At 40.8% G+C, this 21,982-nt stretch overlaps 1 protein-coding gene across 1 annotated transcript; it reads left to right on the top strand.

The window, feature by feature from the left end:
- Window positions 1-28: 28 nt before the first annotated feature.
- CDC16 (cell division cycle 16) lies at window positions 29-19,225 on the top strand. Its single transcript, XM_048492566.1, has 18 exons — window positions 29-235; window positions 2,360-2,414; window positions 2,782-2,879; window positions 3,732-3,770; window positions 5,070-5,210; window positions 5,570-5,729; window positions 7,041-7,135; window positions 8,264-8,397; window positions 10,144-10,223; window positions 10,793-10,842; window positions 12,694-12,767; window positions 13,067-13,192; window positions 13,789-13,941; window positions 15,162-15,225; window positions 16,575-16,636; window positions 17,151-17,286; window positions 17,401-17,491; window positions 18,466-19,225. The coding sequence occupies exons 1-18, from the start codon at window positions 188-190 to the stop codon at window positions 18,729-18,731; spliced, it is 1,872 nt and encodes a 623-aa protein (XP_048348523.1). The 5' UTR covers window positions 29-187; the 3' UTR covers window positions 18,732-19,225.
- The last annotated feature ends 2,757 nt before the right edge of the window (window positions 19,226-21,982 follow it).

Raw genomic sequence — 21,982 nt, 5'->3', positions numbered from 1 at the left:
GTTACGCTAGAGAGATGTCACGGGGAAGGGGAGCGTTATCCCTGTCGGACCCATACGAACCGCTGGAGTAGCAGTTCGCCTAGGAGTCATTCAAGAGTTAGGGAAGGCTTTGGGGCTCAGAGGGGGAAGCAGCCGGCGCTCGTGGCCCGGGGATCAGCCTGGTTGCTGCCACGCGCACTCCAGGGACATGAATCTCGAGCGTCTGAGGAAGCGGGTGCGGCAATACATAGACCAGGTGAGCCGAGACGGAGTCCTCTTGGGCGTTTTTCGATGCCCCCCACAGCCCTTCCTTTGGTGCCAGGCACAGATGTGGTGGCTTTCCAGTCTTTCAGACGGTATACGTATGGCCTTGTGCGTGTATGTTTGTGGAACACCTGGCCATGAAAAAAGGGTAACCTGCTTTTATGGACCACGTGTTTGTGTGTTTAGATGCATAACCCATTGTCCATGTAAAAACCTAAGGGGTAAGCTGCTTTTGTGGACCACGTGTTTGTATGTTTAGATGCATAGCCCATTGTCCATGTAAAAACCTAAGTACAAATCTGACAGCAAGCAAAGCATTCTCAGTTTTCTTGGTACGGTTATAGTAGCAGATCAAAATTCTTCCGGTAGCACGTCAACGGTGAACACATTCTTCCAGGGTATAAGCTTTCAAAAGTCAAAGTTCAGTTCTGACAAAATTAGCTTTGACTCTTGGAAGCTTAAACCCTGCAAAAAAAAAAATTGGCTGTTTCCGTGCTACTGGACTTGAATTTTGTTAGGTATGCAATACATCAAGGCACGGAAGGCCATTGAGGTGTAGAAATACTTCTCTTGGCAATTGCTGGATGACTCAAAAATGTTTTTGAAAATTAAAAAAATGTGTCTTAGTATAATTTCAATCTACTTTTTGTAAGTTGTCAGCAAGAGTACACTGATTAAAAGTCTTATTTGGTTTAAAGTAGTATGTATAAATACACTGCCTGGTCTCTTTTATGAAAGATATAGCGGCTGATATCCAAGACAACCATCGATGAAACATTAGGCGCTAGAACTACCGGACCACAGTCACGTAGCTCAGAAAACTCACAACAGCCAGTTAATTCCAGCAGTGAAAGTCGAAGTCTTCGACAATACATTGTACCTTCACCCATACATAGTCATCATATCATATGCAGCAGGGCCTTTTGTACCTATTGAGGACTAAATGGTTTGGTAGGGGAAGCTTCTGTGACACCTTTGTTATGTACCAACCATTATTGCAGAGATTTAAGTCGAGGGTGTATCATAATGTCTGCAAGTCAGGGGATCTGCTAAAAGCTAATTGATCCAAATGGATTCTGTTCTGTGTAGTGAGGAGGCTTCTCCACTCAGCCTCTTAGGGCATATGGTCAGAAAATTCTATGGCTCATAGTGATATATTTGCAAGGCATTCTGCATACAAAATATTCATCCTGAGATAGACTGCATTAGCTATCCAGGGTGTATCAGAATGCAGCCTGATTTCAGTTTATTGGAATGTAGTTGGGGAAAGTCCAGGAGATAGGATTTTCTTTGCCAAAGGAATTAGTGTCCATCACTTTGATGGAGCTGGCTGTAAAATTTCTTCTGAAGAAGGAGTACCTGGATCCAAAATAGCGCAGCAACTTTACACCACATTGTATTATTATTTTCTTGGAACTGTTTTCTGCCTCTTATTTGTCTTGAGCCAAAGTCTCCTAGGGCTGGGCCCACCTCTTGTTATTTATGCATGTGTGCAATTTCCTTCCTTATGCTAGAATATGATCTTTGTTAATTTGTCCTGGACTCAAAATTCGTGGGTTCTAGTTTCATCCTTATAGATAACTGCCTAAGGGATGGAATGTCCGACGACGAACCCCCAGCCAATGAGTGTGCAGGACTCATGACATTCCATCCTGTCCCCACCCACCTTCCCCCAAACCAGGAGCCTTCCTCACCCCAAACAGTATGGGTTGCTATCCTAGAGGGAGTAGGAGGAGGATGCCCCACCCTCCCTCCATCCAGTTCTTGAGCCCATTTTATTTTAATTTAAAATGAGCTTTAGTGCTAGTCTATAATATTACATTGCTGACATTTTATTAATGGGAGGGATGTATCAGTAAATATAGAGATTAATTTGAGAAATAAGCAACAAGGTACCATGTGACTGAATTAATAACACGTGGAGTATCTTTGAACAGACTTCTCTCCTAGGCTCCTCTAAACTGTATTTCAAGTTTCCCAATATTTCCCAAGTTTCCCAATGGAGCAGACGACTCCTAATATATGTTTGGGACCTATAGGATATCATTCGCTAAACATATTTGTTTTCTAAAAACAACCTGTAACATTTGGTATATTTTTGTCTCCTTTTAAACAGCAACAATATCAAAGTGCTCTATTTTGGGCTGACAAAGTAGCTTCGTTGTCTCATGGTAAGCCACATTTTTCGTTCTTTTCTGTGACAGTTCAACTTTCCAGTGCAATGTCTTTAGGAAATTATTGCAGTGTCTGTCTGTAATCCACACAGCTTAGCAAAATCGCAGAAACAGGATCTGTTTTCATCTAAGAGTATACCAATGGTGTGTAAAATTCTAAGGGTTTCGTTTCAGTCCATAAATTGCCATATTTCTGAGATAGATAATGATATGAATTTTATACTGTTGCCGAATTTCTTTGTATAAATGTTTTGGATAACATAAATATATTTATTTCTGAATATACTGTATATTCGTTTCGTGGAAACAAGATCATAGTCTGTAGGACTTCAGATCACGCTTAACACTGTATGGTTATTTCTAGAGGAGCCACAGGACATCTATTGGCTAGCTCAGTGCCTTTACCTGACAGCTCAGTACCACAGGGCAGCACATGCCCTTCGTTCAAGAAAGCTAGATAAGGTAAGAGGCCTGCAGATGTATCCTACTACTTCCATTTTTTAAAACTCCAGATTGTGGCATTGCAAAATCTATTTATTTCTCCCCACCTACCCAAATTGTGAAATTCTAGGAATTAGACTGCTTCTTGTATCCTTTAACAAATCAATGATGAAGACTGTTTCTTAGACCTATAGTAATTTATAAAATAAGTGCTGAAACAGAACATGAGGAAGCTCTGAAAGAATAAGTAGCGGGATGGAAAGGAATGAAAGAAGCAGTGGAACAAGAGTGAGAATTATTTTTTTAAAGGATGACATTTGATTAAGTTGGCTGCCTCAAATTGTGGTTTTAAATTTTGTTTTTGTGTTTTTGCTTTATTTATGTTGTAAGCCGTCTTGAGTTCCCTTAGGTTGAAAGATAACTAACAGATGTTTTGAATAAACAAATAAACATGCAGTACAGAAGAATGGTAAATTAAACTGAAGACTGTAACTTTGCTCACAGGTGTTTTGATGAAGCAGCTGGTGGGAGGTGAAATTGTAGGAAACTAGAGTAGTGTGAGAGCATATGTTGGAAAATTGTTCCTCTTTTCCCCTTGGTTTTGTTATTAATACAAGCACAGATGAGATTCTTTCAAGTTAAAAAAAGTCAGTAGCTTTCTTTTAGATAGAAAGGAGAAGCCAGAAGCCGAGGGTTCAGGAATACCGTGGATGAAAGGGGTGACTGAATGAAATGGTTGAAATATATTAAAGTAAATACTGACAATAAATGAACAATAAGAAACATAATGCCAGGAATTAGGTTCTTTACTCTTTAGTGGCTTACTTTTTCCAAAGTGCAAAATAATTTGAGCAATCTTTGTGTCTCTTTTAGTTGTATGAAGCATGTCGATACCTTGCAGCTAGGTGTCATGTAAGTATTTACTTGTGGACAGTCTCTTCTGAATTAAACTTTCACTATGCAAAAAAAAAATCATAAGGCAAAACAAGATAAATGTCTGATCAAATAATAGTCTAAAACGTCTTAACTTCTTAAAACTTCTTGTTTAAAATGTTCCTTAATTCAAATAACACTCAAGGTGTTTAATTAGACTTGAATGATCATGGAAATATTCCGGATTCTGAAAACTTATTCTTTTTTTTTTTGGCCTTATTTTAGCTATAAATAATAATAGGCAAAGTATAGAGGGCAAAGGATTAATAGAAAGATGAGAGAATGGTGCAGCTAAAAAAGGCAGAAGCAAGAGGTTCAGAACTGAACTAACAGTGGTGTACTTGCCAGAGGAACATGGGTCACCCTTGTCCTGGATGCCACCTAACTGGTCACATGAGCAACCGAAGCCTTCTGCAAGAGGAAGAGGCTGAAGTGGACAGTCGACTTTTCCCTGAGATCCCTCTGATGTGGGGAGCCACGTGACAGTGAAGAAAAGGCCAGTCCCTTTCGGAGGGTATGTCAGCCATCCCCGCCAAGCACACTCCGCCTCCCACTGGCCCTGGTGATGGCAAGGAGGCAGCACGCAGCTTCCTGGAAGAGGCGTGCCAGCACCATCCCCGGCAAGAAAAGCAAGTTGGAGGCGCCAAGCAGCACCTCCCCGCCTCGTGCCAACATGCACCCTGCACCTCTCTGACTGACTGGCGTGACCTCCGATACAGGTGGGGGAAGGGCTGGCAGAAGCCGGTGCCGGTAGCCTGCCACAGGCAAGGCCTTGTTTTTATGCCCCCCCCCCTCTATCGGAGTCTGGGAGCAGGTGAGGCTGACCTCCAATAGATGGTAGGGTGTGGCAACCTGCCGCAGGCCCATCGGGCGCCCCTCAAGTCAAGGGGCACTTTGGTGGACTTGTGGCAGGTTCTGGCCAGGTGCCGGCTTCTGCCGGCCTCCCAACCTCTATCAGAGGTTGGCCTCCAATAGAGGCCGGGGGGTGGGGGGGCAGCCTACCGCAGGGCAGGTATTTCGCCCAGGCACTATTTCCCCTGATACACCTCTGTGAATGTAGGTGGATTGCAGGATCTGGGCATATAGAACAAAAAGAAGGACTGGGCTAGAGTTTAGATATGGATGTAAGCAGCCAGAAATTGAAGAGTAAGGTAAAACTGCCTTTGAACATATATTAAAGCATAATTGTTTGGGTATACACTAGTAAAAATGCTTATCCCCTTTACAGGACTATTTAATTGTAAAGTTTTCCTCTTATTTTTTAATTTCTCTATGTAGTACGCTGCAAAAGAGTATCAGCAGGCTCTTGATATTCTCGACATGGAAGAACCAATCAACAAAAGACTGTTTGAAAAAAATTTGAAGGATGAAAGTGGGCTGAAAGACTGTTCTAGTGACTGGGAGGTTTCACAGTCTTCAGTAAGTTTTTAAAATGCATAATTTTTTGAAAAAAGAATAATTACAGGACTTTTAAGAAGGGCTTTTAAGATATTAAGAAGGACACTAATAGCTAAGTAGAGTAAAAATAGTCTTTTTAATTTACGAGGTCACTGTTCATGCAGTGTGTATGAGATCCATCCACTATAGTCTATCCTCAATATGTGCTTATTAAACTATTAATTTTGTAACGTATGGAACAGTGTAGTGTATCGTCCTGGAAGAGAGCCACATACAACATGGGTGAAATGTTTTTTAACTTGTCAGATTTGATTTTTGCTCATAATCAGATTTCCATCCCTTATTCAGTCTTTGACCTCTGACCAATGTTTTCATACAAGATCAAGAGTTCTATATGCCTTTTGCGGGGAAAGATCTACGATGCTCTTGATAATCGAACGCTGGCTACATTCAGCTACAAAGAGGCCCTGAAACTTGATGTTTACTGCTTTGAAGCATTTGACCTTTTAACATCACACCACATGCTGACAGCACAAGAAGGTATCGATGGTCGTGTGTTTTTTAAAATTTTAAAATATTACAGAATTTTAACTTACAGACTTTCTCAGTCTTTGACGAGAAACAAAATAGGGACATTGCTAAACACCTTTAAATTTTTGCATACAGCAAGAATTAGAAGCTAGGCTAGGTATTAAGAGGATCGCATAAAGAAGGAAAGGTTGGAGTTCTCACTGACTTCCACTGAATTCTTTGAACCAAAGTTAACAGCATGCAGTATTGGGCACTGTTGAGGTGGCAAACTCTGTACCGTACTGCAGCTGCTCCCCTTTCTGCTATATAAGTAAATGGCTGTACACAAGCACACCTTGTTCTTGGGGCTGCACACCTGCCTCCTTCCTTGGCCATCCTGATTCAGAAATTTTTGAATCTAAGTCCAGTTAACCAGGGGGTCTAATTGCAACAAACTACGTTCATGCCAACTGTGGACAAAACTCTGTTTGCATAGGGTATCTGAATGAAGCCATATGACATAATGTTATGTTCACATTTGACCTGAACTCAATCTTGCTGTTTGAGAAAATAAGAGCTGGTGGGGGAAGGGGCAGCTGCCGCTTTTTTCTATTCTCACAAAGCATGTTGTATGGAGACTTCAGCTAATCTTAATCTGAAGTGGTTTAAATCACAATTTGAATCACTAGTCAGTTGGACTTGATTTAAATCATGGTTTTCTACATAAAGACTTATTTGCTATCATCTTAATATTTTATCATCTTAAGTATCATCTTAAATTTTTAAACTACATGAAGGTTTCATTTTTAGAATTATAACTTTTTGGATCAGTTTTACAGTTATATCAAAATGACTGACTTAGTTATACTATTAGATTTGGTTATTTGGTTATGCTATCCTCCTTCCATGGGTGGAGCTGATTTTAGTCGGCTTCCACTGGTGTTCCAGCCTGGGAGCACAAGTCACTGGGCCTGCAGACTTACATCGCACTTTTGTTTGATCTATAGGACAGTTTAGGTGGCTGGAGGGATTTTCATTCATTTGACTTTTATTGACATAAGAGAGATTATCACAAAATATATGCATGTGAAGTCAGGCTGGAGGTATTTAAACTTTCCCGCCTTTCCATGCTGCCCAAAACCTCCATGAAGGCAGCACAGTGGCACCTTGGTGGCACTGCCCCCAGCGTCCGCAAATCTTATCCCCCCCCCCCCCCCCCCCATCAAGATTACAGTGTTAGTCTGTGGATAGTTTTGCTTCTCTTTTTTGCCATGGATAAGGAGAAAATCTGGAGTGAATATGCAGTCATGCTGGAATTCTTTTTGTTCTTGATGCATTCAGAAAAAGAACTTCTTGAATCACTACCTCTTGGAAAACAGTGCACAGAAGAAGAACAAGTATTGCTACATTTTCTGTTTGAAAACAAACTAAAAAAGGTAAAATATATAGCTTATGGTGTTATAAATAATGTCTTGTCATCAGATGTAAATTTGATTTAATTCTACATACTTTAATATAAACATTTATATTTACTATTTTAGTCTAAGATCTACTTTTTATATGTTTTATCAGTTTAGGACGTCAGTATAAAATTACTAATGTTCCTGCTGTTATAATTGATTTTGATTAATTTTTTAGTGATAATTTGTGTATCTAGGTGTGGTTTATTGTATTTTTAATAAGGAATCCGGAATCAGAACAACTATAACAAGAAATAACAGTTGTCAAAATAACAGTTGTCAACTTACTGCAAAAACAATTGAACTAATTCTGAGCAAGTTCAAACGATATGATACTGCATTGTGAAACTGGATTTATCTAAATATTTTATGTAAATACGATCTGTGTAGAGGATTTACTCTGGGTATGGAGAAGAGAGATGGAATTTGCCTTGAATTCTCACAGCAGCTTTCTAGTCAGTCATTGGTCTTGCTTTTAGGACAGAAGGAATCTGCTTTGAGGAGGACTAGCATTATGTGTTTGGCAGGTACATGTTTTACAACATGTATGTAAGCAAAATAGAAAATGGAATGCACCCTGAACCAACTAAGGATGGGGTCTATTCCCAAACTAGCCCATCACTGGCTTGAGTGGCCTTGTGGATTAGGGAAGGAACACTCTTGGTGGTTGAGCATTATCATCTGAGCCCTTAGTTTTTTGATTGGCACATGGGGGATGAGACTTACCACCTCTCAGCACTGTTTTATATATTGGTGAGTATAAAGAAAGCCAGCAATACTACTGGCTAAGTTTGGAGGCAGGGTAGGCTTGTCCAGAAAGCTAGTAGCTACGGCAAACTCTCTTTTAGTCAGAGATGTTTAACCAATGTAGATCAGCCATTAATACACTAGTCAACTTGTGTACCGGAGTCTTGTGTCCTTATTTAGGGATATTGGAACATTTTAAGTTATGTGTGAATTTTTACTTGACTATTTCTGTGAAGACTTTCAGAATTGTTTTACTAAGCTGCATCTATGTTAGTGCTGGATATAGGAACCTTCTGCAGCTATACAGTGAGCTTACAGATCTAAACTGCAATTTGTTGAAACTTCTTTCTCTTACAGTATAATAAACCAAGTGAAACACTGATTCCTGAATCAGTAGATGGCCTTCAAGACAATCTGGATGTGGTAGTGTCTTTAGCAGAAAGACATTACTATAACTGTGATTTCAAAATGTGCTACAAGCTTACTTCTGTGTAAGTATAGAAATCAGCTTTCGTTATGAAGAAAGTTACATACGAGAGGTTGCTTTCACAATGATGAACTCAGTTTGAGGGTCACTTATGAAACATACATTTTTCAGGTTGTCAGTTATGCTATTAATACATTTTTAATGTTTGCCTACTGAATTCACTGAAACAGCAATAAAATTCTATTAGGAAGTTACATAGTGTGGTGTTCCCCCTCCTCGCCCGGGTCCTTTGGGCGGCTTATCCTTCCCTCCTACCCTAACCTGGGGGGTTGGTCTCCCCAGACAGTGACTCTCCCAATTGGCCTGAGGGGCCAAGAAACAACTGCACCCACAGGACACCTGGTGCACGTGGCAACCCTTGCCCACGCCACCCTAGCAGGTCTCTCTGCCCTCCTTCCCCTGGCTGACTTGAGAGTTTGCAACCTCCCTCTCTCTCTCCCTTGTTGCTTCACAGGGAGAGGAGTTTCCAGGAGTTTGCGTCTCCCCTGTGGCCTCACAGGGAGAGGTGTTTCCAGCCTGTGTGAAAGACTCCCACCCTGTTACTGCACAGGGTGGGGACCAGCCTAAACAGTGCTCTAGATTCTGGCAGGAGATCTGGGCTCCAGGGTCCTCTTCCCCCCTTCCCACCATTGAGTTGTCCCTTTCCCTTGTATGTTCACACCACCATGCACATTCCCTGCTGCTGCGACAGCTCTTGACTCTCCCTTTCCCACTTCCTTATATCCCTTCTGCCCTCTCATTTCTCTCCCTCGTCCCAGCTGCTTCCCCAGCCCATCTCCTGCTTCTGCCTCAGCTGTGGGCGGGCGGGTCCTGCTGGGCTTAAAACTCCTCTCTTCCTTGCCTTCCTCTTTGAACAAGGCCTCCACCGTCCCTTCAAGAGGCTCCTCTGCAGCCTTCCCATATCCCGCGGTGCCAGCCCGTGCGTAACCCAGCGGGGCAAGTTCGGGCGCTGTGGCCAAGCCCGGACACATAGAGAGTTCAAAATGAAGCATAGCATACTATATGATTATGCTGCATGCTAAGTTGGATTCAGGTGGGATGTACTTGTAAGGAGAAAACTGGAAAGCTAACAACACTTAACCATCTGAAAAGGTAAAACTTCGTCTGCTGTGTTTCTAGCAGTTAGAAATTGCCATAAGAAGGGGCATAGAACAGCTTAATATAATATAATCATAGGACAGCTTAATATAAAGATATTAAGAAACTGGCCCTTGGTATTACTTGAAGTTTTTAATTTAATTTTAATGAAATACATCTTATTGGAATTATGGCTGAGTGGAAAGGAAAGGAGGAAAGGTCTGGGTGACAAGAGAGTTCTTTTTGCCTACCATCTCATCCCTGGCTTCTTCTCCTTTGTCTCAAAATAGCTCCCACTAGAGATATCAACTCCAGGTTGGAAAATTTGTGGGGATTTTACGGAAGGGCGGGGCTTAGCAGGGTTTAATGCCATAGAGTCCACCTTCAAAGGCAGCCATTTTCTCCAGGAGGACTAATTTCTGTCATCTGGTGATAAGTTGGAATTCTGGGAGATCTCCAGGCCCCACCTGAAGATTGGCAGCCCTGCTTCCCAGACATAGGGTCACTATATGTATAGTTCTGGTCTAAGAAGTCGTGCGCAATAGCACAAACTAGAGAAATGTAATAAATTAAGGCCTTTTTAATTCCTCTTTGGATGGCAAGAATATGTGGTATATTTGTAACTGAGACAATGTCATAATAAAATCAGGTCTTATTTTGGGGTTATCTTTAGAGTAATGGAAAAAGATCCCTTCCATGCAAGTTGTTTGCCTGTGCATATTGGGACACTAGTAGAGCTGAATAAAGCAAATGGTAAGGAACAGTTTATAATATCTCATACGTTTTGTCAAATATAGCGTTGTCTTTTAAAAATGGCTCCATAGTTATTTTTCTGTTCTAATCTTTATTTTGCTATGAGTCTGGAGTAATCCTTTCAAATGCAACAGCAGAATATATAAGATGTTATATGCATTTTTGAAGAAGCTGGGGATCTATAAAGAATCACAAGAGGGAAACAGTTTAAAATACACACACACCAAGATTTTGCCCTCCAGGATCTTAGATGTAAATTATTAATGTCAGACTGGAAATGTAATTATTGTTTTCTTTCTGCACAGGGAATTTATCTTGTTTGATTATACATCTGCATTTTGCCATCCCATTTAACACAAGATACTGCTATGTGTGAATGCTTCCAATATTTGAATTCAGTCCTTGCTTCTGATTTTTAACAGAAGTATTCAATACTTCCTGTAAAGAAATCTGTAATGGTGACTCATCCCCCCAGGAAACCAAATATATAACTATCTTTGAACTAATTTTTGCTATCTAAACAAACCTTCAGGAATTGTTTGACATATTTTTTTCTCTGTCTCTCCTAGAACTCTTCTACCTTTCCCATAAACTGGTGGATTTGTACCCAAATAATCCTGTAAGTTTATCTTTTGTTCTGTCTCATAAAATTGCTGTAAATCTAACAAGCAAACTGTTGTAACAGTTTTATGAATGTTCCAGAGGCCGTTTATGCACGGCCCAAATACGACGGCCTGGGGGCGGTAAAAACGCCGCCCCCAGGCCGCCGTTCGCACAGGCGCCGCTGCTGCAACGCAGCAGCGGGCGCATCTGAATGCGCTTCCCTCCCGCAGGGCTGACCTCAGGTCGCCCTAAACAACAACCCTTTAAAGGGTTGTTGTTAGAGGCGTCTTCCCGCGGCGGTGCTTAACCAGCCGCAGGGAAGACGCATTCTTCTCCATGCCGTGCGGGCGGGCGTCGAGTTCCCGCCACACTGTCCCTCCCACCTCCAGGGGTCGGAGGGCAGCGCGGGCGGGCTGTGACACCCCGCAGGCTTAATGAAGACACGTAAGTGGGAGGAGGGGGAACAGGCGGCTCCGTGCGGAGCCGCCTGCCTTCTGCCGGCCTCCCCCTCGCCTGCTCGCACGCTTCCGTGCGAGCAGGCTCCCGCCCCCACGCCGGCGAAACTCTCGCCGGCGTGGGGGCGACCGGAGGCCGTGCATAAACGGCCTAAGATAGAATAATTCATTGAATGAATGCTCAGTCTTTAGAGAAAAATCAGGAATATTTAAAATTTCACAAAATGGAGTATACAAATTTTGTTGCTCATAGCATGGTATTATTACACTAGCTGTCCATGGTATTTGTATAGTCATGTGGCACTGACAATCACAACTATGTGTTTGGGCAACAAAGTCCCATTTTCTACGCAACAAGATATTGTGGATTAAGTTCTAAGAAAGTGATATCATAACAGAAGCCTATCTTTCAGAAAGAACATCTGGATCCAGTGAGTAGAAAGCACTGCATAAGAGCCAACACTGTTCATTAATTTGAAACAAAGATAATTAAAACTAATTTTCATACCTTCTTGAAGATGTGTGTGAAGTGCAGTGATGTCACAGCCGATTTACGGTGACCTCATAGGTTTTTCAGGGCAAGAGAGTGGTTTGCCATTCCCTGCCTCTGCATTGCAACTTTGGAATTCCTTGATGGTCTCCCATCCAAATACTAACCAGGGCCAACCCTGCTTAGCTTCTGAGATGTGACAAGGTTGGCCTATTCTGGCCATCCAGGTCAGGGCTTTGAAAATATAGGTAGGGAAAAATATTTTCACTATTTTTCATAGTTCATACTTCTTTAAAATAAATCTCCTGTCAATTTGAAATTAAGCTAGTGTATGCATTGTACTTCACTGGGTTTTTCTAAGAATTATGTTTAAATAAACACACTGTAACAAAGAAAGCAGTATGTATTCAGTAAGCACTTAATAAGAACGATGTACTAACAATTTATACTGCTTTCTCACTGAGGCTTTAAAAACAATGCAACACGGACAGCATGACACACACACATACAATAAACAATGCAATAATTCTATATTACAGGACTTTGAGCACACCTAATGTGCACACCCAAGTGGTTTAGTGGTTGAAGTGTCAGGCTATCACTAGGAAATGTGGTTTCAAATCCATACTCAGTCATGACACTCACTGGGTGATTTATTTTAAGCTGAAAAAGAATGAAGAAGCATTCTCACAAGGCTTGTTGCTGTGAGGATAAGCAGATGAAAAGAAACCTTGTATTCCACCCTAGTTTCTTGAAGGAAGGACAGGATAAAAATGAATATGGCACTTCTTGGAAGCCGAGTTCAGGAAGAGGCATGATATGATGATTTTATCAAATAATTACATTGTATTTTGCTTACTTGACCAGTTACAACAATAACTTGCTATATGCTTAATTGCCTGAATTTTTATTTGGTAATTAGGTCTCTTGGTTTGCAGTAGGATGCTACTATCTCATGGTTGGCCATAAAAATGAGCATGCCAGAAGGTATCTTAGGTAAGTTACTCTGTTTTACTTAGCCTTCAGCTAAGATTTTGCAGTCTAGTCATTTCAGGAAGCATATACAAAGTTTAACATTCTGCTACTAGTGTTGATAATATGAAGATACAGGTCACTGGTACATTTTTATCACATTTTATCACAGTTTTGGTTTTTGCACAGTTTAGCAAATGCCCATAACATTTGGGCATTATTCTTATGGCATAGCTGTACTTGAAATGTAGTCTTTAAGCATTATGATTAACCTTACCAGTTTTATTGGACCATGTTTTATGAGTCTGGTTTTCATGTTTCAGCAAAGCCACTACACTTGAGAGAACATATGGGCCAGCGTGGATAGCATACGGGCACTCATTTGCCGTTGAAAGTGAGCACGACCAAGCAATGGCTGCATACTTCACAGCAGCTCAGCTGATGAAAGGGTAAATCCCAGACTACTAGGTAACAGGAATGTTGCATGAAATGGCTAGATTGTTCTTATTGAAGGAATAGTAAGTCTTGATTTTTTTTCCTTCAATAAAATATTACTCCATCTGTCCTAAGATGTCCATACTCAGTGTAGTGGTTAAGAGCGGTGGACCCCAATATAGAGATCGAGATCTCCTCCACATGAGCGTCGGACTCTAATCTGGTGAACTGAATTTGTTTCCTGCTCCTACATACGAAACCTGCTGGGTGACCTTGGGCTAGTCATAGTTTTTCCGAACTTTCTCAGTCCCACCTACTTCACGGTGTCTGTTGTGGGGAGAGGGAGGGAAAGAGTTTGTAAGCCACTTTGAGACACCTTAAAGGTTGAGAAAAGCAAGGTATAAATCCAAAGTTGTCTGCAGTGGAATTGTGGATTGTCATATGTATATATGTGTTATTCGCACTGGCAACCTGCATGTAGTATGGCTTTGCTATTGTATCCCTTTTTGTTTAAGTTGAAAAGTATGTGAGAAATTTTCAACACTATAGATAAAAGCTTTATAGAAGTGAACTGCGTTGCATTCACCTCACTGTCTGTACTTTGTTGCAGCTGCCACTTGCCAATGCTCTATATTGGGCTGGAGTATGGTTTGACCAACAATTCGAAATTGGCAGAGCGTTTTTTCAGCCAAGCATTATGCATTGCACCTGAAGATCCTTTTGTTATGCATGAAGTCGGGGTGGTAGCGTTTCAGAATGGAGAGTAAGTTTATTTTGTTATGGGTTGTCTTGGTGGGCACGGGGCAATCTATGTGTGACTTGTCAGTTAAGTCAAACTTTAGAAATAATTATTTTAAGTTTCATTGTTATTTCAGGATATACTGTCCACATGTGTTTCATGAATTATGACAGATACGCAACAGTAACAAGGCTGCATTGTCTGTTACTACTGTTCTGCCCCCCAAGTGAAACAATCTGAAGGTGCTCTGTTCTTGGGTGGGACAGAGTGGGAGAGTCATTTGCCAGGTTTAACAGTTCAAATAAAAGGTTTATTGCTAGAAGAATGGAGACCCTAACTCCTCCCAGGGTCTGCCTAAAATAAAGTACTTGCTTGTCTGGAGCAAACTTGAAGCTGTAGACTTTATTCTTTCTTGGCTGCTTTCAACAAAGTCCACTTTGTCTTTGCTTTCTTTAAATTCCTTGAGTCTTTTATCCGGATTCTACTCTCTGTTAACCTTAACTTAAAGCTCTCTGTACACCTTAGGACGTAACGTATACTTCAGACTTCCAACTCCCTAGAAACCTTGAACTAACTGACTGAGCTGAACAGGGGGATTACTGGGTGATAACAGGAAGGCTGCTTCTTGGGAAATTTCTTAAAGGGACAGGGGCTAACTAAAATTCCCTCCCTTAGAACACTATACAAAAAACTAAACCCATGCTAGCTATAGGGAAACTTAGACTTAATAGGGAAATAACAAAGGCTTCTGTGGGGGCATGACAACTACTCTTGGTTTATGCATAGTACCAAGATGTATACCCCATTTTATATCACAGTAACTGTTCAGCAAGTGTAAGTTTTATAACGGTGACAAGAGAAATGTCTCTTTGAAACTGTGGGGCACCTATTGTTCTGTTGTACCTTCTGAGAACTCTTCTTAGACTGGAACAGCAGGCAGATTTAATAACCATTTTAAAATCAAAACACATCCATTCATGCCTGTTTGCCTTGACACCTATAGCAGAGGTGTCAAACTCACAGCCCTCCGAATGTTATAGACTACAATTCCCATCATCCCCTGCCAGCATCATGCTGCAAGTTTGACACCTGTGATCTATAGGGTCTCCATAAGTCGGCTGCGACTTTCCCCCTTGAATGACACTCCTTATAAGATTGAAAAAAAGATAATCTTTTGAAATTGGATGAGTGATTTCTTACCAGTTGTCAAAGGATTGATTTCTTAATGGCATATTTTCTTTCAGCTGGAAGACTGCAGAAAAGTGGTTTCTCGATGCATTGGAGAAGATCAAAGCCATTGGAAATGAGGTGTTTAAAATTTAATTATGATTTTCATATGGCTGGCATAATTCTGTCTCTGCCAATAGATTTTGGAGATTAGGTGCAGGATGGAAGATAATGATAGAGGGGACAGACAAATATTCCTGGGGAGGGTATCATGACTGAGACCTTTTCCCTGGTTGCCAAGCATCTGGCCACGTTCGGTGGCGGGGGGTCTGAAACGGGGCATCTGAGGATGACCATAGTGGTCAGGTAGGTTAATATGGGGGTATGCAGTCTTTTATGCTGATCTTGTGCCATGTAAGTCTTTAAAAGTCAATATCAGAACCTTGAATTAGGTCCAAAAGGAACTTGGGAACCAGTGTAGGTAGAAAAATGTTGGAGTGACGTGGTCCATGTAATTCATTCCAGCCAGAATTCTGGCCACAGCATCCTGCACCAATCGTTGCTTTTAGCCACTCTTCAAGGAAGCCCCGCATAGAACATATTGCAGTCGTCTGATCTAGATATTGGCAGGCCATGCACAACTATGGCAATATCTTTTTTTAGCTGCAACTGGTTCACTATAAAGCTGATGAAAGCACTCTTGGCTGCTGCTGTTCCAACAGGAAGCCCATGTCCAATAGCACCCCCAGGCTACAAATCTGCTCATTTAAGGGGGAGCACAACCTCATCCAGAAGAGGAAATACCTCAGTTCCTGGGTCAATCCTTCCTTCAACCACTATCACCTCTGTTCTGTTGGGCTTAAATGTCAGCTTATTAGCTTTCATCCATCTCAGAACTGTTTCCAGGCACCCGTTCACAGCCTTTCTAGAATCCACTTGAAATGCAAGATAGTTCTGAGTATTGTCTGCAAATTGGTCACTACCAAGCCCAAATCGCTGGATGACCTCGCCCAGCAGCTTCATGTAAATGTTGAACAGCATGGGGGGACCAGATGGAACCTTGCAGTAATCTGTGATGTGACAAAGGCATGTGTGTATATGCGCACCATTAAAAAATAATACAAAACAAAATCCCATTGAGTACACTTTTTAAAAAAGGTTTTTAAGGTATGGGTAGTTTCCTGAGCAAAATTGGAACATTACTGACTCGTGGAGTAATGTCGCATCCCAACATTTACTATGCAGACTATGTTTATGGGGTGGTTTGCCATTGTCTTCCCCAGTCATCTTTTGGGGATGGGGCATCAGTATATTTTTCAGCACCTAGCTTTATTATCTAAATAGGAACTGTTTTCATACAATATGCTATTTCAGAGGTTTGTTATTCAAAAAGTGTCTCGTGGATTACCTGACTTTCTGCACCTGGATTCTTCTTGAAAGATAAACATTCTAAACTTTGATCTAGACGTGATTTTTGCTTTATCTTGCAGGTGACAGTTGATAAGTGGGAACCTTTATTGAATAACTTAGGACATGTGTGCAGGAAACTCGAGTAAGTGGGAAAACGAGATGTTTTGATGATTATTTGAATTATTTCCCCTTACTAACATTGAATCCTAGTTTGTAAAGCCTGAGACATTTGTTGACTTGTAATTTCTGCATCCATGAGATCATCACATATGTGAGTTTTCCATGGACACTGCTGGTCCATGCTGGTATATTTCCAAGTTTTTCTGTTGGTCCAAGCGAGAGCTGTTCTTAAAAGCACACAGCTACCGTTGTTCTATGATTCACCTTACCCCCTTTCTTACAACTTATTTTCATCTGTTTACTTTAATCTTACCTGGAGTATTTTATGTGTGTGTTGTGGCCAAATATCTGCCCAATGTGCTTCCTCCTCCTAGAGTTTTTTGTTACGATCAGAAACATGATATTGGAAAAAATATTACTGTAAAATAGTGTCACTTTTTGATATTGAATATTCAGACATTTTGATACTGGCACTTGTGGGTGTGTTGTGTATGAAAAGTGATATTAATTTTTTATTCATTTTAATACATTAACAGGAAGTATGAAGAAGCTCTTGAATATCATCGCCAAGCTCTAGTACTGATTCCTCAGAATGCTTCTACATATTCTGCCATTGGATATATATATAGTTTGATGGGAAACTTTGAAAGTGCCATTGATTATTTTCATACAGTAGGTGCATTCTTTGTTTATGGCAGAATTATTTATTGCAGTGTCTTCTGGGTTATAGAGATTTTAAAGTAATATATTCCCTGTTTATTTTATAATTTTTTGAAAAAACAACAGGCCCTTGGTCTTAGGAGGGATGATACCTTTTCAGTTACCATGCTTGGACATTGCATTGAAATGTATATTGGTGATTCTGAAGCTTACATTGGTAAGTTTGTCATTTTATTGTCCTAACTTTTCTAACAGCTAGCAATTCAAATTTTATTTATTTATGTTCTTTATAGCCTGCCTCTCTCACTCGGATTTAAGGCAGTGAACATCCCATTCTGAATATAAATTATCAGGTTGAATTGAATGCTGGGGTGGGGAGAAGCTTGGGAGAAGGATGCTTCCATCAAGGGAAGGAGTGACTATAACTTTTCCTGATTTCTCCCACTCCCTTCTACAGCAGACATCCTTAGACCCAGTTCTGTTATTAGGGAAGTGTGGGGGGGGGGGGTCCCTTAAAGTATGGACAGTATTTCAGAGGGTGCAGTAGAATGCGGAGGGAGGGAGGGAAAGGTCTGTTTCACAAGCCAAGTTTTGCTGGCAGTACTTCAGGTACAACCTTACATTTAGATGCCAGTGTAAATGATTGCCAGAAGCTACTATTGATGATGACATTTAAAGGAACTTATTCATTTTATTAATTTATTCAAGGAAGTCTATATATAGCCACACAGGCTTTTAGACAAAATAATGACAATAATTAAAATACATTGCAGAAGGAATATTCATTGATTTGGAGAAAATATTAAATATATATTTTAAGATAGCAAAATAAAATTACAGTTAAAATATCCACAGAACCACAGGCACTGAGTTAGTGATGGTAGCTTGAATTTTTAGTACAGCCAACAGATATTTGGCAACTGTCAGAGAGAGGTGAACTTCATTACCAGACAGGAGATTGAAAGCAATTTCATGTAGCGAATACCAGTAAAAGGACTTCACTGTAATGCAAATTACAGACATATAATGAATTGGATTAAAATCCTCAGGAGTTGAGTAATGAACTATGTATGGCAAACCTTGTATTAAGTTTCTTCTGCAGTGGATTGAAATTGTGCTCTAAAGGAGGTCATCTAATGGCACAGATTAACTACATACATCAACAACATTAACCTAGAAAATCTCTTTTAGGAACTGCAATCAAGGATAGATTAAGGTGCTATGACTTTGATGTGCATACAATGAAGACCCTGAAGAACATCATTTCACCTGCGTGGGATGTACTGGAATTTGATATAGAAAGGCAAACTCTAGAAGAAAATAGCATCATGGCCCTTGAAGCACCACATCAGAGGAAAACTACAGAAGCACCTCCTCCATTAGACGAAGCTTTTGAAATAGAAATGAATGAAAGCGACATGATGCTAGAAACATCAATGTCAGATCACAGTACGTGACTCTAAAACACTGAAGCAGATTTACCATCATGCAAAGTATTGAGCATTTTTGTCAATTCGTCCTTTTAGGGATCTGCTATTTTTATATAGTTACAAACCACTTCTCTGATGTCAAGAGAACTGTTCAAGACTGTGATAATATTTGCTCATAAGAAATGTACCAATTTTATTCTGCAAAATAATCTTACACTTTTAAAAACTATTCACTTCATCCTGTGACTGCTATTGTTGAAACTGTGAATGTTTAAAAGATATTTAAAAATGTTCTTGATTTACAGTTCCTGTGTGCCCAAAAGCTGGGGAATTATTGCTTTGGCTGTCCTACTCTAGATTTCAGTGCTAAATATTTGTCACAAGATTTTGATACTGTATATTTTATTCTCCAAAACAGAATTGGTGTTTTCATTACTTTGTCCAACCATTACAGACATTTGTGAAAAACAATTTTTATCAGTTGATTTAATTTCATTAAATTGTTGCTAAGTCTTCTTAAAGCATGGGCACAAATGCTCAAGAGTTCTCTTTTTGTCCTATATTTGTCCTCACTTGTAGCTTTTTTACTGTTTCTCCATCCTGATTGCCTGGCAGATAAATGTGTCAGGTCTCATTGAGGATTCCCAGTTAAATGAAAATTCAAGTGTGGCTGTACTGCAAAGGTTTAAGGGGTGACTGGGGAAAATTCTAAGATGAGTCCAGGCATGTGTTGAAATTGAGGAAATAGTTCATGGGAACACTTAAGCTGAGAGTTACCAAGAAATCTGACTTGAACAAGGGTCAGGGAAAGGGCAGGTAAGTCTGAATGACCCCAAAGGAAAACTCTGCATCCAAATTAAAAAGTACAAGTTGAGCTGGCTATATTAACAGTGTGATAAAATAAACAGAATGCAGTAATTTGAGCCAAACTCCAATGCTTGAATATTACATTTTCTGCTGGGATGGAATAGAAGTAGAACAATCTCGAGGCATCGACAAAGCATGATATATCTTGCAGGTCTGTGTTGACAATGAGGAAGACAGTGATGAAATGTATAGTTTGTAGGAACTGTTTCAGAGGACTGTTCCTAGAGGACATTTTATGTAAGGTTCTAGGTTGGAGTCCTTTGCATGCCACCACTCCCTCCCCTTCCCTTGCATGCCACCCCTCCCTCTCCCTCCCTTCACTAGGGTGGGTGAGCCATGTCCAGATGCTGGGGGCCCTGCCCTTTCTTCCCTTTCCCTTACATGCCACCCCTCACTCCCTCCCTTCCCTTGCATGCCACCCTTCCCTCCCCTCTCCCTCCCTCCGCTAGGGTGGGTGGGCCATGTCCAGATGCTGGGCCCCCTCCCCTTTCCTCCTCTCCCTTGCATGCCACCCCTCACTCCCTTCCCTTGCATGCCACCCTTCCCCTCTCCCTCCAATGCAGACCCAGACCAGAGCCCTCCGGGGGTGGGCGGTATAAAAGTCGAAGAAATAAGTAAAATAAATAAATGGACAACACTGTAAAAGTTACTGCAGTGGTTCTTAAATTAGCCTTCCCTCATAGTCAACAAAGCAAACCCACCCACCAGGAATAGGCAAATGAACAAGGAAGTCATCTTTGTTAGAGAACCATTTGATCCAAATTTTAAATCCATTTAGTATTTTTATCTGAATATGGCATTTTGCAAATGAGGAACAAGATTCATTACATAATTGGAATACAGTGAGCACATCCAATAAATAGGAAGCATTATGACTGCTGCTACCTGAATGCTTCTGGTTCTATATAAAAATTAAGCTTAAAATTAAATATAAATGATAAAAAAGACATTTAAGCCAACAAAAAGTTGTATATATCAAAGGATTTGCGTGTAATTTTTTGTTTGTTTCCCGAAGGTTAATCGTTATGGTGGATTAAATCAAGTAAATATTCCTAAAATCTCACTTATTCCTTAATTTTACAGAGAATGTTGCAGGCTGTGGAGGATAGGGAATTATATTAGCCTTTTTATGAATAGATGTAGAGCCCATTGCTTCTGCCCTGAACCAGCTTTTGGAAATGTCTTTGAAACATTTTGTGCATATTGAGATAAGCCATTTTATGAAGAAAGTTTGATTTTAAGTAGTGTTGGGATGGCGGAGAGACATTGTAAAGCTTCCTAAAATCAGGTCCCTTCAGAATAAGTCTGCCTGTGCAAACCATGGTTTTTAATAGAATGGATTTTCACTGGCTGTTTATCATGTTATACTTAACTCTACAAGATAAATTATTTTAAACCCCTGCTGTTCTTAGAGGCATTAGCAAAGACAGCACAGGATTTCTATATAGGATGTCTACCTATTTCTATGCACCTCTTGCGGAAGATGTTCCAGACTTCTTGCCCTTGGCATCATTGCCCACACAGTAGTCAGTGATTTTCTCTAATTCTATCTAGAACAATACAATGGACATGGGAATAGACTTAATGAGGCGCGAAACAGAAGACGGAGAAGCATCTTGAGCACCAGGGGAATCAATTCACCAGAAGGGTGTCCGGGATGGCACCTAGTTCAGTGATGGCGAACCTGTGGCACGGGTGCCAGAGGTGGCACTCAGAGCCCTCTCTGTGGGCACGCACAAAAAGAGTTCATCGTGTGGAGGGGAAATTCCCCCCTCCCACACACATCTAGGCTGGCCTGGGCCGCTGGGCTCGATTATTAGCATTAAACCTAAGACCCAGTTTTGGGGAAGCGGTGTAGGTAATCCTGTTAAGCGCTGTTAAACCCCACTGATTTTCATGCAAAGAACTAAAGCGCGATCCTTTACCTGGGAGTAGACTCGGTTGCTGGCAATGGGGCTTGCTTCTGAGTAAACCCTCCTAGGTTCGTGATTCACCCGTTGGAAGAGTTGCAAGGTTGCTTCAAAGCAAAGCCATCAACTACCACCAAGCTTACTCCCGAGTAACGCATGCCTCAGCGCCAACCATTTTTTCTCAACTAAAACCTCAGTATTCAGGTTAAATTGCTGTGTTGGCACTTTGTGATAAATAAGTGGGTTTTGGGTTGCAGTTTGGGCACTTGGTCTCAAAAAGGTTCGCCATCACTGACCTAGTTGATTGAGTTGCATTCCTGAATCCAGGCCATGGCTACATAATATATAGACAGTGATTCTAGCTAGTTGATTGAGATTCATTCCTGTCAATGTAACTACTTTGAGAAATGAACTTGGCCTGCTAAATGTTACCACTGCAGTAATGGAACATTCTTTCCTTGATCTTACTTGCTTGTTTTCACACGCCTGGTAGATAACTAG

Source organism: Sphaerodactylus townsendi, linkage group LG04 (assembly GCF_021028975.2).
Source record: "Sphaerodactylus townsendi isolate TG3544 linkage group LG04, MPM_Stown_v2.3, whole genome shotgun sequence".
NCBI lineage: Eukaryota > Metazoa > Chordata > Lepidosauria > Squamata > Sphaerodactylidae > Sphaerodactylus > Sphaerodactylus townsendi.
This window is presented reverse-complemented; position numbering and strand designations above follow the sequence as displayed.

Bases quoted from the DNA above. Each gene is read 5' to 3' on its own strand.
- CDC16 (XM_048492566.1), top strand. From the start codon at position 188: ATGAATCTCGAGCGTCTGAGGAAGCGGGTGCGGCAATACATAGACCAG. The intron at 10,224-10,792 runs GTAAGGAACAGT...TGTCTCTCCTAG, and splicing joins AGAGCTGAATAAAGCAAATG to AACTCTTCTACCTTTCCCAT. The intron at 10,843-12,693 runs GTAAGTTTATCT...TTTGGTAATTAG, and splicing joins ATTTGTACCCAAATAATCCT to GTCTCTTGGTTTGCAGTAGG.